The sequence below is a fragment of the Podarcis pityusensis genome, assembly GCF_964106645.2.
Source record: "Podarcis pityusensis genome assembly, chromosome: 10".
Classification (NCBI taxonomy): Eukaryota; Metazoa; Chordata; class Lepidosauria; order Squamata; family Lacertidae; genus Podarcis; species Podarcis pityusensis.
The window spans coordinates 5,479,881-5,495,906 of NC_138035.1; the positions used below are offsets into that span (position 1 = coordinate 5,479,881).

General features: G+C 52.2%; 1 protein-coding gene across 3 annotated transcripts in view; it reads right to left on the minus strand.

The window, feature by feature from the left end:
* The window catches only part of LOC308486180 (uncharacterized protein), a 41,240-nt gene that overhangs the window by 4,162 nt on the left and 21,052 nt on the right, over positions 1–16,026 (minus strand). For 2 of the 3 annotated variants that reach the window (XM_081022569.1, XM_081022567.1), the window contains exons 11-15: positions 13,838–13,966; positions 5,248–12,051; positions 3,789–3,935; positions 2,364–2,510; positions 1,249–1,377 (exon numbers count right to left, since the gene is read on the minus strand). In XM_081022569.1, coding sequence (XP_080878695.1) covers positions 1,249–1,377; positions 2,364–2,510; positions 3,789–3,935; positions 5,248–12,051; positions 13,838–13,966 — 7,356 coding nt within the window. The remainder of the gene's footprint in view (positions 1–1,248; positions 1,378–2,363; positions 2,511–3,788; positions 3,936–5,247; positions 12,052–13,837; positions 13,967–16,026) is intronic. The other variant, XM_081022568.1, reaches the window with a different exon arrangement.

A 16,026-nucleotide genomic window follows, 5' to 3' on the forward strand; every position in this document is an offset into this window, starting at 1 on the left:
TAGGACGCAGACATGGCCTAGGCAAGATGATACCCAAACCCACCCATGGAGCCATCCCAGTAAATCTGCAAGAACCAGAACCTGACATTGGAAAACTCAGAACAGGGTCCCGTGCAGAGATGCGGTGGGCACACTCTTTCCTGGGCGAGCGGTTCAGTTGCATGCCTGCACTGGAAGTGACGGAAGCAAGGTCACCTCTTCTGCTGAGATGGGGAAGGAGCTGCTGGGAAGGAGGCAGAAGGCAGAGCCCCTGTATCGTGCAGAGACACAACAGGCACCTCCCTCTGTGGACGGGTATTTCTGGACTCGCTGCAGAGTGCAAGCAGTTCTGATGCGGCACGTTGCAGTATGACCCTACTTTAAGTGGGGATTTGGTTTCAAGGGTACTCCATAAAAATGGCAATTGTGTTGGAGCTGTCGCCATGGCTGGCAGCTGAGGCAGAAAGGGGGGGAGAGGTGTGGGGGACTCCCTGGTCCTGAATGGGGTAACTGTGCCCCTGAAGGACCAGGTGCGCAGCCTGGGGTCATTTTGGACTCACAGCTGTCCATGGAGGCGCAAGTCAATCCTGTATCCAGGGCAGCTGTTTATCAGCTCCATCTGGTATGCAGGATGAGACCCTCCCTGCCTGCAGACTGTCTCGCCAGAGTGGTGCATGCTCTGGTTATCTCCCGCTTAGACTACTGCAATGCGCTCCACGTGGGGCTACCTTTGAAGGTGACCCAGAAACTGCAATTAATCCTGAATGCGGCAGCTAGACTGGTGACTGGGAGCGGCCGCTGAGACCACATAACACTGGTTCTGAGAGAACTGCATTGGCTCGCAGTACGTTTCCGAGCACAATTCAAAGTGTTGGTGCTCACCTTTAAAGCCCTAAATGGCCTCAGCCCTGTATACCTGAAGGAGCATCTCCACCCCCATCGTTCAGTCCAGACACTGAGGTCCAGCACCAAGGGCCTTCTGGAGGTTCCCTCACTGTGAGGTTGCAGGGAACCAGGCAGAGGGCCTTCTCGGTAGTGGCACCCGCCCTGTGACCCTCCCTTCAGATGGCAAGGAGATAACGAACTACATAAATTTTAGAAGACAGCTCTGAATTGGGAAATTCTTAATGTCTGATGTTTTACAATTTTTACATATGCTGTAAGCTGCCCAGAGTGGCTGGGGAAACCCAGCCAGATGGGCGGGGTATAAATAATAAATTATTATTGTTGTTGTTTCTCAAATGACCTTGGCATCCACAGACAGCCGACCTGAGCCCGGAGGAATGGCCTCACCTGGCCCTCGTACTCTGATGGGAGAGGCCAGAACTCTGCTGGACTGCTTCCCAGAAGGTCGTTCTCAGATTTGCGGTGTTTGGCAATGGACAGCCTCTCTTGGAACTGAAAAGGAAGAGAAGATTTGTCTCAGCATTTCCTGGTGGTTTGCATCTCCACCCCCATCGTCCAGCCCGGACACTGAGGTCCAGCTCCAAGGGCCTTCTGGCGCTTCCCTCCCTGTGGGAAGTGAGGTTACAGGGAACCAGGCAGAGGGCCTTCTTGGTGGTGGCACCCGCCCTGTGGAACGCCCTCCCATCTGATGTCAAGGAAATAAACAACTATCTGACTTTTAGAAGACATCTGAAGGCAGCCCTGTTTAGGGAAGTTTTTAATCTTTGGTGTTTTATCGTGTTTTTAATATCCTGTTGGAAGCTGCCCAGAGTGGCTGGGGAAACCCAGTCTGATGGACGGGATATTATTATTATTATTAGATTAGATTATTATTATTATTAGATTCCCAAATCTGGTACCATCGAGTTCACCAATTTTGTTGTATTCATTAGAACAGCTTTTGCTGGGCTTCAAATAAATGTGCAATTGTTACCATTTTCAATTTTCTTATTATCCTCCTTAGTGGTCCGTGCTACTCTGAATAACTGGAGATGAGTTTATGGAACAAACAAGGCGGCAGCCCTAAAATGTTTGGAAGCCACTGCTCTAACCATTGCACCACACTATCTACATAGATCTGTGCACAGATAGGACACAGCATAGGTAGTGCAGCCTTCGCCAACCTCGTGCCCTCCAGAGACTCGGAGCTATGACTCCTGCCAGCCCCAGCCAGCATGGCCGACGGGAGTCGTAGTCACCCAGTGGGCGCTATGTTGGCAAGCGCTGTGTCAAGGAGAGCTGGCGCCTTCCTGCACATGCGAAACACGAGGTGGTCTGTGTGCGCACATGCGCAGCAAGTCAGAGTTGGGTGCTTTCTGCCGTTGGAAGGCACAGCCATCATAACGCCCCCCCCCCCCCCGAGCAGGGCATTTCAAGGGTGCTGGGTTCGAAACAAGAGGAGTCCCCGGACTGCCTCTCCGCCATGCTCCTGGTCTCACCCGCAGGGTCTGGCGCTCCTTGTCCCGCTGGTGCCGCCGTTCTCCCTCGGCCTGAAGTTCTGCCAGGCGCCGCAGAGCCGCCTCCTTCTCCTGGCGGGAGAGCCACACAAAGGCCTTCTCCCGGCACGGTGGGCAAGGACGGGGAGGCTGTGGGGCAGGGCAGGGGGCAAGGTGGAGGGGTGCAAAGGCAAGTCAGGAAGGTCTTCCGTACCCTGAAGGAAAAGCTCCCCACTGGCGCAGGGGCAGCAAACGCACCCTCCAAACGTTGGCCGGACTCCCAGCCTCTGTCTTGCCTAACCATTGGGCCTGCTGGCTGGGGCGGACCGGGGTTGTAGTCCAGCAAGATCCGGAGGCCGCCGTGTTGGCTGCCGCTGTGCTGGAAGTTCTAGCCCGCCCACAACACACCTGGGGCCTTCCAGACAGGGCCGGCTCAAGACATTTTGCCGCCTGAGGCAAAAGTTCAGCATCTGCTGCTCGAGGCCACGGTCTCCCTCTGCCTCCTCTCAGGACCGGCCCTTCTTCCAGATATCCTGAGCTGCATTTCCCACCGGAACCAAACCGGTTTACGAAATCATCCCCCCAAATACTCTCACCCCACTTTCTCCCCAGGCCAGACCTCTATCTTCCTCAATAACTTCCACCCAACTTTGAACCTGCCTGGATGGAGCTCAGAAAGGACAGGTGAGTTGTAGAAACCAGCCTACTTTACGAAGATGACATGTCGATGTGGGGGGCATGGACCAATTTTGTGCCTGCACACACACACCCACACACACCATAGCTGTCAACCGTCCCTTATTTGACGGGAAAGTCCCTTATCCCAGCGCCGTGTCCCACTGATCTCTTATTGATGATGTCCCTTAAATTTCCCAGGTTTCAAAGGAAGCAGCTCCTCTCCCTCCCTCCCTCCCTGCTGGCCAGGGAGAAGGGAGCCTCCAACTGTGTTGCTTGGCTGTGTTGCTCACCCAATAAGGAGTCGGAGAACAACTGGGGGGTGGAGCTTGCATGCCTTGTGCCGATCAAATCGGCCGCGTTGCCTGGGGACTCGCCTTTGCTCAGCGCTTCCCAGCGGAGAGGCGACAGTGGTTTTCCTTGCTGCATCCCCTTTGCCGGGTTGCTGCGCTGTGGGAACCACCGCTTGAGGCTTCGTTTGGCTGCTGGCTGGGCTTTCTGCCTTTGGCTTGGAGGGGCTCAGAAGTTGAACATAGCTGTGCCTGGAAAATCCCTTATTTTGGTTGCTGCTGAGGCTGCTGGTCCCTTATTTTCAAATCTGTAAGTTGACAGCTATGACATACACACACACACACCCCACTATATGCCCCCTGAAGGAGAGAATGTGGCCCCCAGGCCAAAAACCTTCTCCCTCCTTGACTCAGAAAATTTACGGTGTGAGATCAATAAAAGCAAAGGCTGCATTTTCCTTACCTGGTGCCCACCTGCCTCTTCCGCAGCCGCACTGCGGGAGCTGCCTGCCATCGCCCTGGAGCCGCTGTCTGCCTCAGAGTAAGCAGTTGGCTCCTCCCAGAACGGAGAAATCATGGAGCCTGTGGAACTCATGTCAACTTCGCCATCCTGGTACGGTGCAGAGAAAGGAATCAAGACAGGGTGGGATTGGAGCCAGCCCAAGACATTTTGCTGCCTGTGGTAAGCTTGCTTCAGCAGTGGCAATGGGGCAACCCTCTTGGGGCAGTAGGGCTGGTAGGAGGGGTGGGGAAATCTGCAATCATAATGACCATTAAGTTTGTTAAATAAGCCTGTGGAGAGTTTAAGATTCACAGAGTTCCTGTATTGCTGGAGAAGACAGGCCTGCACCCTATACCTTGTGGCAGAAAATAGAACAAAAGATCTTAATCATTTCTCCTTCCTCCTTGCCTCAGTCTCTCCCTCTCTTCTTTCAAGCGAGGGCTCCTCTTAGAGCCCAGACTTCATTTTGGAAACTAATTTTGCATTTTGTAACAAAGGAGAATTTTCACCTGCATACTACTCCGATGTATTTGCTGCCTGCATTGAAATGTAAGTAAACCTTTTGTTTTTACTAAAACATGTGGTTCATTCTTAGCAAAGGGGACAGAGGGGGGAAAGGTCAGCAGACCACAAATAAGCAGGGTTAAAAGGTTTGATTTTCTAATTCCTAGCTTCCAGGAAGCTGCAAAAGTGCATAAGTGCTAAAAGGGATTTGCAGTCTGTTTACTTTCATATTTCTGCCCACACATGTGGGATAGGAGGTTTAAATTACATTTTATAGATTTAATCCTCAATTTATCTCCATCAAAGGGGTGCACAGCTCTGTCCCTTCCTTCTCGCTTCCAACAAATCCAGGAGGTGGCAATTATTTGGCTCAGTCCACCATTGGTGCTGTGGTCTAAACCCCACTGAGCCTAGGGCTTGCCAATCAGAAGGTCGGCGGTTCGAATCCCCACAACGGGGTGATCTCCCATTGCTCGGTCCCTGCTCCTGCCAACCTAGCAGTTCGAAAGCACAGCAAAGTGCAAGTAGATAAATAGGTACCACTCTGGCGGGAAGGTAAACGGCGTTTCTGTGCGCTGCTCTGGTTTCCCCAGAAGCGGCTTAGTCATGCTGGCCACATGACCCGGAAAAACTGTCTGCAGACAAACATCGGCTCCCTTGGCCAGTAGAGTGAGATGAGCGCCGCAACCCCAGAGTCGTTCGCGAGCGGACTTAACTGTCAGGGGTCCTTTACCTTTACCTTTTAGCATTGTCTCTGGTGCCATCAACTGCTGGGCCACCCTACCACTCCCAGTGGGCACCAGCCATCAAAGTCCTATATCCATACTTGCTTCCCCCTTTCCTCCAGCAACACAGCTGCCCCACTTCTGTGCCCTAAACCAGGCCCCGATCCCACCTGCCCCACACTCCTCCTTACCCAAGACACTCCAGAGCGCCTCTCGGGCTGGGCTATGCAGATGGAGCTCTCTCTGGACAGGCCCACAGCAAGAGCTGCTGGAGTCCACACGGGCTCTTCGTCACGTTCTCCAGGGCTGGGAGGAGACAGCATGGCCATGGCGGTGGGCTTCCAGGTGCCAATGGGGGCCTGCTCCCACAGGGGAGATGCCTCCAGCCTTCTGCTCAGCGCTCCAGGCTCCAGATCTCCCTGGTCCGAGTGGTGCATCCCAGGGGCTGAGAGCATCCTTGGTTGAGGTCCTTCAGCTGGCAAGGCTTCCTTCAATCTCTGTTCCTGACTCTGAAAAGCCCGTGGTCCTTCCGTCCCTTGAGAATCAAGGGCTCCCACCTCTCCTTGGAGCTCCTGTTGCCTGCACACCCGGCACAGCTTTGCGCCTTCTGGGAGATGGCGCTGCACCCCATCTTCCACCTGGAAATGATCACCCATGCCATGGACCTTGGGTTCTCTCAGATTCTGGCGGAAAAGGGTGTTTGGGTCCCGCACTTCCTCGGGAGTTCCCTGACGGTTTGGGAAATTGCTGTGGGGCTGAAGAGCTTGCTGCGGCTGGTAGGTCGGTGGCTCTCTGGGTGAGGGCATCTCGCTGTCCTGAGAACGTGGGTCTTCTCCTGCCCTCCTCATTCCCCGGGTGTCCTCAAGGTCTTGTGTTCTCGTCAACTCCTGAGGGTCAAGAGACTTGGACCTCCCCAGCAGAACTCCCCACAACTCCAAGCGATGCTGCTCGTGGGGCTCTGTGGGTGTGGGTTCCAGCTGGGCCATGCTCCCCTCAGCTTTAAGGGAACCCCACTCAGCCTGTGGCTCCATGCTTTCCTGGGACTGGAAAACGTGGGGTTCGCTCACCCCTGGAACCTCGGCAGATGCCTCTGGTGAACATTCTTGCCCCGGGATTTTCTGAGGTGCCTTCAGCTTTGGCGATCTCACACGTCTTCCTGGGGGCTGACAAGGCCCCTCAACTCCCTTCTGGCTTGGGGGCGGCTGAGGAATCCTCTGCTGACCTTGCTGTGTCTCACGTGTCTCAGTGGCCTCCTGATCTGTTGGTGGAGGCTGGTGGGACTCTGAATGTCTCCACTCCTGAGGGATCTCAAGGCCCATGGTTCCCTGGGGTTCAGTTGCCGCTTGCTTCTCTGGTTCACCAAAATCCCTGTTTTCTTGTGGCTGTTGGGCCTCCCCAGTCCTTGGCCCTTGGGGCTGAAGAGCTTCCAGTTCATGGTAGAACCCTTCCAGTTCCGGGAGCTGCTCAAGATCGACCTGGGGGGCCTTGTGAGGAGGAAGGGACTGGGGCAAACTGACTGGCTGAGCTACGATCATCTCATCTCTTTGCTCCTGAAGGAAGTCCTGGCTCACAGGTAGAGATCTGGGGGATTTGATGCTCTCCGCCTCCATTTTGTAACCTTCTCTGTGGGAGTCAAGACTCCCTGGAGTCCCTTCAGCAATGTCCAGTGTTCTCTGGTCCAGTTGACTTTGCCCTTGAGTGTTTTGTGACTTCTGCCCCACAAGTCCCTGAAGCGGCTCCTTCACCGGTTGGTCACGAGGGCTTTCTGGCCCTTGGACAAGACCATCTCCCCTTGTTGGGGTCCAGTGCCCAAGTGTCTTAGACTTCCTCAGCAGGTTTCTCAGGAGTGGAGGGCTTTGCACCTCCCTCTTTTCTTGAGGATCAAGAGACTGAGGCTCCACCAGTTCCTGGGGCTCTGCTTCCCTTTGCACAAACCCCTGAATCTGAAGAGTCTCGCTCTGAGAAGATTTCTGGAGGGGAAGCTCCTCCAGCTCTTCACATTCTTTGGAGTGGAAAATCTGGACACCCTTCAGTTCTTGGAAACAAAGAACCCCTCCCCCGTTTCTCAGTGACCCCTGCACTTGGGGAGGCTCTTTCTCCACCTGTCCAGTCTTCTGGGTCCCACACTCAAGTTCTTGTTGGAATTGAGGGCCCTCTATGTGATTTGGAGGAAGTTCTTGAAGGGTTCCTGAATGGAGGACCGCTGCTCCTCTTAAATCCTGAGGTTCCAGCTCACCTTGTCTCTGTGGGTGGCACGACTTGGAGATACCCATGTTTTGCAGGTTAGTGGGATCTCCTAGTTCCTTTCCCTGGAGTTCCCTCGGGTCAAGAGACTTTGATTTCCCCAGACCCAGCCAAGGTGGGAGGTCTTTTGTCTCCATATGTGATAAAGGCAGTTCAGCTTGGGACGTCTCATCCTCCATCAAGCTTTCCTCAAGCTGAAGAAGACACGGTTGCCTTGCATCTGGCGGACCAATGCCCTCCAGATCCCTTTGCAAAAGCCCTTGGATCTCCAGAGGGTTCTGCTCCGTCTGTGGAGCTCCTGGTGGTTGGAGGTCTTCATTTTCTTTCTGCCCTTGGAGCTGTTGGTTGTCTTCCTGCGTTTCATTGGTGGCGCCTAGATCCTTCTGTCCAAGCTTCTGAAGGTGTGAGACCTCCTTGTCTCTCAACATCTTCTGCACAGAAGATCCATCTTCGTTCTTTGCAACCGATGTGTCCTGCAGAAGGTTCTTCATCGCCTGTGTAGTTTCGCAAGATGTGATGTTTTCCAGCGCTTGGTTCTCAGGGACCTGAGGACAACCCTCTGCGTATCTCAGAGACTGGGGAGTTTCTAGTTCCTTTGAAGCCTGGCACCCAAAAGTGTGTGATCTTGACAGTTCCTGGGGCTCGAGAGACTTTGATTTCCTTAGCAGAGCTGCCTGAAGCTGAAAGGTTTCTTGCACATGGAAAGTTTGGGAAGATCTTCCCAGGGTGCCTTCCACCTCAGAGTGCTGGTCATCCATCTTGACCCCACAGCACTGTGATTCACAATGTCCCTTGGGATCCACAGTTCCCTGGAGCTTGAGGTTCTCAGGATCTCTATGTGGTGAGCTCTCAGGTGGCCCCATCAGCTCACGGGATTCAGACGCTCTCTCCAAGCGGCTCTGAAGATGAGAAGGGCTTTCTGCACCTGGTCCCTGAGGCTGAGATGACCGTGATGTGCTCTGGGCCTCTGAGGCCTCCAGACTTCTCTCTTCCTGAGATTCAAAGGTCTGAGTCTCGCTTTGTGGTTTCATCTGGAGATCTTCCTGAACCCGAAAGGCTGTGGTCTCTGGCTGCCTTTGAACTCTAAGGGACTCCTGCTCCCTCAGTTTCTGTGGCTTCTGGGTCTGAAGATCTCTTGGGTCAAGAGACTTTGATTTTCCTAGTAATCTTCCTGGGGGCAGGAGACATTCAGTCCTACTCTGTCCCTCTAGGGCTGAGCAACCATTATCTTCAATCCTCCCTAGAGCCTCAGCCCTTTCCAGCCTCAGCTCATTTCGGGAATGGAACTGCGTCTCACCTGAGGGACCACAATCTTTTGTATCACACCCCTGGAGTTCCTGGCATGGATGAACGTGACAGCAGCCAACTTTGTAGGAGCCACACATTTTGGGCACTTTTCCTTGTGGCAGAGAAGACCCCTGTTTCTCCTGCTTCTTTGGGGATCTCTTCACATCTTGAGGACCTTTTGCTGTCGGTGGAGATTTCTGGACAGGAACAGCCCTTGTCTCCTTCAGCACATCACGGGCCTGAGGGGTTTTCCTGGGGGTTTGAGTTGCTTCTGCCCTCCGCAAGCCTTGAGACCCCAAGCCTTGTGAAGCTGGCAACTTGGAGTCCACCTCAGGGAGAGTTTCCTGAGGCTGCGGAGATTTGGGGGCCTTCTTTTCCTTCTCCAGCACCTGAGAAGTTTCTGGTTCCTTTGGTTCCTGGGGATAAACAATATTTTGGTGCGCACGTTTCTTCGACTTCTGGGCCTCTGTCTGTAGCACCCTCTGGAGTTGGGCTGCTGGGGACATTTCTGTTTCCTGGGGCTGAGGAGAGACCGACAAATGTTGTGTCTCTTGCTGGGCCAGCTCCAAGGCCCACCACAGAAGAGGAGGTGTTTCTGGACTGCTACGTTTCTGATGCTGAGGAACCCTTGGGTTCCCTTCTGGCCCTGACTGTGGCTGTGTGCCATCATTCCCTATGTCTGTTTGGGTGGCCTGTGATCTCCTTGGTTCTTTTAGGATTTGGGGGCTCTGGGAGGTTATTTGTCCCTGCTGCCCATAAGAAGCATCCTTCTCTCTCTGGATCTGGGTCTGAAAGGGACGTGGCCTCCTCAGCTCGAACGATTTTGCCTTCAGTCCTAGGATCCTCCACAGGAGAGGTGGAGATTCCAGGCTTCTGTGTTCCTCAGGCTGGAGAACCATTTCGGGCATTCTCTGGGCCCGAGACATTTCTGGAAACTTCTTTTTGTCAGGCTGAGGGGACTGTGGAGCCCCTGATCTTTGTGAAACCGTCCCTGGGTCCTCTGATGGCTCCAGCTCTCTTTGTTGTTGTTGTGCTTCCTGGCTCTCAGAAGCTGTTGTCTTCTTCAGTAGGGTTCCCTGGTCTTGGTGTGCTTCCAGCTCCCTTGTTTCTTGACCTGGAAAGGTCTCCCTCTCCCTTAGAACTGGACCACATAACCTCTTAGGTGGAGCCCTCTGAGCTGGCAATGCTCCATTTTCTGGCTGGGCCTGAGAGGCCTGATCTTCCCTCAGTTCCTGAAGAGTACAAGTATCTGGAACATTCCATCCCTGGGGCCTATGAGCTTCTGGTCCCACCGGTGGTCTTCTCTGTGACAGAACCATCAGTGACTTCTTCAGCTTGTGCTCTTCTGATTTCCTCATCTCAAAAGATTTTGACTTCAGTTCCAGAGCCCCCCACAGAAGAGGAGGAGACTCTGGTTTCTGGTCTCTCTGGGGCTGAGGACCCCACATCTCTTTTTGTGGCACAGTCTCTGGAGTCTGTGAGTCTTCCAGACTCTTCGTGTCACAGGGCTGTGATTCTCCTGAATGTCTAGGCCATCCCAGCTCCCTCTTGGAAATTTCCTCGCTCTGAAGTATTTGTTGACTTCTCTGTGGAGATTTTTCAACTAGACGGGTTTCCCTCTCCCTCATTTCTTGAGACATTTCTTGTCTCTGTCCTTGGGTGAGAACATCTGATTGTCCCACCAAGGTTTCCTTCATCTTCTGACGATAAAGGATGCTCGGCTTTGGAGCCTCTGGTCGCGGCCTTGAACTCAGAAAGACATCTTTTTTCCTCATCTCAAACGATTTTGCCTTCTGCCACATAATTCTCCACAGAAGAGGCGGAGATTCTGGACTTCTGCGCTCTGGGGACTGAGGAACCTGTGTCTGCCTTTGTGGAAGTATGACACCCTTTGCTCCCTCAGATGAAAAGTCCTGTGCTTCGTTCACATTTTGAGGCCTAGTAACCCTCACCCCTTTCTGGACCATCCCTTGCTCTTGAAAGGCCTCCTGAGGAAATTCCTGATGGCTCTGTTGTTCCTTCTTTGCTTTCTTCGCCTCAAAGTCCTCTGGTTCCTGGCAATCTTGAGCCTGAACAGCTCCTGCACCCATTTGTGGGTGCAGGGGCTGGGTGCCAGCGACGTGCGGCTCCCTCAGTTCCTGGGGTTGAAAAGCCCACGACCTCCTCAGCTCAAGAGACTTTGACTTCCTCCACAGATTCCTGCAGTGAGGAGGGGTTTCAGGATGTGAAAGTTCTGGTCCTTGCTGGCCTTGTGGGGTTTCCAAGCCCTCCATCTTCTCCTCAGCTTGGGTCAGCTCCTGTTCCTGCTGCAGGCAACCATGGGACCTTCCTTGAGGTCCTCCTGGGATGTGAAGGCCTTCCAGCTGCCTCACACCCTGTAACTTTGCCATCTCCTCAGATTCAAGACTCAATGGCTCTGGGACCTGAACGAGTGCGTCACGGCTTTCTGGGAACTTTTGACGCTGCGGACCCGCCCTCAAATCATGGCTCGTCAGACCTTCCTTCTCTGCCTGTGAAGTTCCCTCAACTTCCCATTCCTGGGGCTGAAGAGCTTGAGGATATCCACATTTCTGAGGTCCACATACCTCCTGCTGAATCTGTGGTGACCCCCATGGCCTTGCCCTGGATAAAAGCTGGGGCTCAAGAGATTTTGATTTCTTCCGGAGAAACCTCTGGAGTTGGGAGAGCTCTGGAAACCTCAGGTCCTGCTGGCACGGAATCTTGACATGTCTCGCGTCTGGATCCAGGGACTCCTTGTGGACATCTTTGTGGGTCTGAAGGACGTCCCACGATGGAGTAGCCTCTGACTCTCTCCATTCTGGGGGTTCGGGGAACTGTGTGCCCTGGGTGCGAAAGGCTATTTGACTCCTCTCACTGTGTGGGACTACTGGTTTCCCAGACGCTAGGGGCTCCCGCTGAGGTTCCAGATCTGACGTTTCCCTCGTTTCGTTTTCTTGAAGGGCTTCTGTTTCCCTCTGTGGAATATACTGGAGGTCACCATGAGTTTGGGCATCTACGGCTTCCATCTCCCTACCCTGCGCTCCTGGGAGGTGGGCCATCTCCAGTCCTCCATGTGGTGTTTGCTGAGGGATTTCCACATCCCACAACCCATGGGGCAACGAATCCTGGCTCAACAGGAACTCCAGAGACCCCAGGGATTTTGATTTCCTCAGCAGCGCAACCTGTGTCTCTAAGGTATCAGGACTCAACTCCTGGAGCAGAAGGCCTTGTTCAGCCTGAATCTCTTTGTCCTGAGGGAGGTTCCGGTTGCCTCCAGGAGCTACGGAGCCCTGAGGAGCCTCTGAATCTTGAAATCCTTTTTGCTTCTCGTGTTGCGAAGTCTCCGGTTTCCTCCGCAAAGGCTCGCCTTCTCTCTCAGGTATCTCATCTGCAGTAAGTGCTTCTCCTTCAGATGGGGACGGTTCCTGGGTGAGGCGCAACTCCCGCTCCGTCTGCAGAGTTCCCTAGAAATCAAATCAAAGTTAAAGACTCAATGAAGTCCCATAAAACCAGATGTGAGCACCTCCTCCTTCTGGAAATGAATATTGAGGAATCAGCATTTCTGGATCTGTTATCGCTCTGGCAGGGACAGGCAGCGTGGGGGCCCTGCAAGTCTACATGACCCATAATCCATAATCTGGCTTATACATATAAAACCAAATTTACTAGAATAATAGCTAAAATGGAGATAGACTTGTAAACATTCAAGCAACAAACATACATGTGCAAAACAAAGCCTGGAGATACTGTAAACACAGAGTGGATAAATATACAACTCTAAACAAGTTACAAGTGCAATAAACGTTATACATACTTTATAATTTCCTTAAACGTCAAGATTCAATCAAAATCTGTCAGTACTTTTAAAGATATTCTTTGAACATTGTCCAATCTTCACTAAATTTCTGGTTAGAATCTCCTCTTATTCTCCCAGTCATCCTTGCAAGTTCTGAATATAGTCATACCTCGGGTTACATGACGCTTCAGGTTGCATTTTTTTGGGTTATGGACCCGCCAAAACCTGGAAGTACCGGAACGGGTTACTTCTGGGTTTTGGCAGTTGCGCATGCGCAGAAGTGCTAAATCGCACTTTGCGCATGCGCAGAAGCGCCGAATCACAACTTGCGTGTGCACAGACGCAGCATTGCGGGTTGCGAATGTGCCTCCCGCACGGATCACATTCGCAACCCAAGCGTCCACTGTATTCTATCATCTTCGCTTGTCAATCAGTTTTTGTGGGGATTACATCACCTTACCAGTTTTTTGCTATTAAAATCCTCGCCGCTGTGGTTGCGTACATGAAAAGGGTTCTGTGGGGTTTTTTGTACATCAATAAAAAAGCCCCAAATATTGCACCCTCTCCCCATAGGGGAGTTGCTCCACCCCCTTGCTTGTTTTGGATGACCTTATCTGAAACTTTTGTACACGGAATTCCAAATCTGTGTACAGCCGACTTCTGGGGCTGCTGGAAGTTACAGCCCAGTAACTCCTGATGGGTCCCATGCACCTGAGGTTGCAATATTAATAATAATAATAATTTATTATTTATACCCCACCCATCTGGCTGGGTTTCCCCAGCCACTCTGGGCGGCTTCCAACAAAACACTAAAATCTATTAAACATTAAAAGCTTCCCTAAACAGGGCTGCCTTCAGATGTCTTCTAAAAGTTTGGTAGTTATTTTTCTCTTTGACATCTGGTGGGAGGGTGTTCCACAGGGCGAGAGCCACCACTGAGAAGGCCCTCTGCCTGGTTCCCTGTAACTTGGCTTCTCGCAGTGAGGGAACCGCCAGAAGGCCCTCGGCGCTGGACCTCAGTGTCCGGGCAGAACGATGGGGGTGGAGACGCTCCTTCAGGTCTACTGGACCGAGGCAGTTTAGGGCTTTAAAGGTCAGCACCAACACTTTGGATTGTGCTCGGAAACGTACTGGGAGCCAATATAGGACTTTCAAGACCGGTGTTATATGGTCTTGGCGGCCGCTCCCAGTCACCAGTCTAGCTGCCGCATTCTGGATTAGTTGCAGTTTCCGGGACACCTTCAAAGGTAGCCCCACGTAGAGCGCATGGCAGTAGTCCAAGCAGGAGATAACCAGAGAATGCACCACTCTGGCCAGACAGTCTGTGGGCAGGTGGGGTCTCATCCTGCGTACCAGATGGAGCTGACTGCAACACTTCCATCTTCCCACACCATGGCACTGCCCCATGCCTTGGGCCCCGCTTCGTAAGTGGGTGGGCGAGCTTTCAAACTTACCCGTTGGCGGAGGGAGCGCTGTTGCTCCTGGGGAGAGGCGGGCTGCAAATCCCGGACCAGAGACGTCAGGGGTGATTCCTGCAGTCGGGCGAGGAGTTTCTCAAAGAGGGCAGGGCAAGCAGCTCCCTCCTGGGGGTGAGACGGCAAGTGGTGAGCCTGAGCAACCGAGTCACCTATTGCTGTGGGCTTGTGAGGTCAGTATGGATGATCTCCTGGCTCCCTTCCAATTCCTGGGGTCCTGCACCCAGTGAGGGTTAGAATCCAGTGGAGGATTCTGTTGCTGAACTAGCCAGGCAAGCTCTTATGTAAGACAAGGGCCTCAGCTGGCCACCTAAGTGTTACTCCTTAACTTAAAGAAAACAAAAGATATTATTGTGGTCTTTAGGAAACGTAAATCGAATATTCAGCCACTCATTATTGAGGGGACGTGCGTGGAACAGGTCTCGGTGTTTCGATTTCTGGGAATGGAGTTGAGAGATAACCTAACAGCAAAGACCTGATGAAGAGAGCACAGCAGAGGTTATATTTTCTGAGAATCCTCCGGGAAAATAATCTCTCAAAAGACCTGTTTTTACCATTGTACTGCTGAGAGTGTATTAACTTATGGTCAGTGTGTGTGGTTTGGGAGCTGCACGGTCAGGGAAAAAACAACGCTGTCCAGGGTTGTAAAGACTGCGGAGAGAATAACTGGGTGCACTCTTCCCACCTTGGATCAAATCTATGCTTCCAAGTGCCATGAGAAAGCTGCAGAGATAGCGCAGGATAGTGCCCACCCCGGAAATTATCTCTTTCAGCTTCTGCCTTCTGGAAGAAGGTCCAGGGTTATAAAGACTAGGACTAGCCACCTGAGAAACAGTTTCTATCCAAATGCAGTGGTGCCTCGCAAGACGAAATTAATCCGTTCCGCGAGTATCTTCGTCTAGCGGTTTTTTCGTCTTGCGAAGCAACCCTATTAGCGGCTTAACGGATTAGTGCTATTAGCGGTTTAGCGGCTGTTAAAGGCTTAGCGGCTTAGCGGATTAGCTGCTAAAAGGCTATTAAAGGCTTAGCGGCTTAGAAAAGGGGGGGGGGAGCGAAAAAAAATCTCAAGACTCGCAAGACATTTTCATCTTGCGAAGCAAGCCCATAGGGAAATTCGTCCTGCGAAGCGCATTGAAAACGGAAAACCCTTTCGTCTAGCGGGTTTTCCGTCTTGCGAGGCATTCGTCTTGCGGGGCACCACTGTGCAATTTTGGTTTTAAACGCAGTGTAAGGAGTCTCTATGGGAGTATATTGTATTCAATTATGGGGTATCAGAGTTTTTAGGGGGCTAACCAGGCTGGGATAGTTGGGATAGCAGGCTTGTTGGTTTTTGAATGTCTTATGTAGATTTTTTTCAGTTTCGTTGTTCTGTATGGGACAATGACAATGAAGATTATCGTATCGTATCATATTGTAAGTGTTCTCGCCAGAATCCCAAAAGAACGAGCTAACTTGCAAGAACTGCAGCTAAGTAATGTGGGAACTGAAGGGGAGCAGCTGTGTGCACCTGGTGGCGCAGCAATGAAACTGCTAGCGTGTTTGCAAAGCTAAGCAGGGTCCAGTATGGTGACAGATTGGATGGGGGACCATGTGGTATGATTCCTGCATTGCAGGGGGTTGGACTCAATAACCCTCAGGTTCCCTTTCATTCTCTGTGAATTGCTTCTCTGCATTAAAACCCAGGTTGTAAACGTGTGCAAAATAAACCATATTTCTTAAAGACTGTAGTCTCTGCTGTACCTCCTTCCAAAGGAACACAGACTCTGGTTCAGGGCCAAGATCCCTGGAATTTTGCCACCCCTTGGCAGAGATGAGGGTGGCCTGCAATGCTGTGTGATGTGGGATCTCTGTTTCCTAGCGGAAAAGTAACCAAATAATTTAACCCCTGTGTTGCAAACAATATATCTGTAATATCCAAGGCAACACGATGACCAAGTACAACAAGGCGATGTCAATATAAACTCTTTATATAATCTATACAGAACATTGCACAGTATGAAATACCGTATTTTTCGCTCTATAGGACGCACCGGACCATAGGAGGGGGAGAACAGGGGGGGGGGAATTCTCCCCCTCTGTGCTCAGTGCCCCTTCAGCGAAGCGGTAGGAGAAACGGAGCCCCTTCCATTTCTCCTCCCCCTTCACTGAAGGGGCGCTGCGCAGAGAGG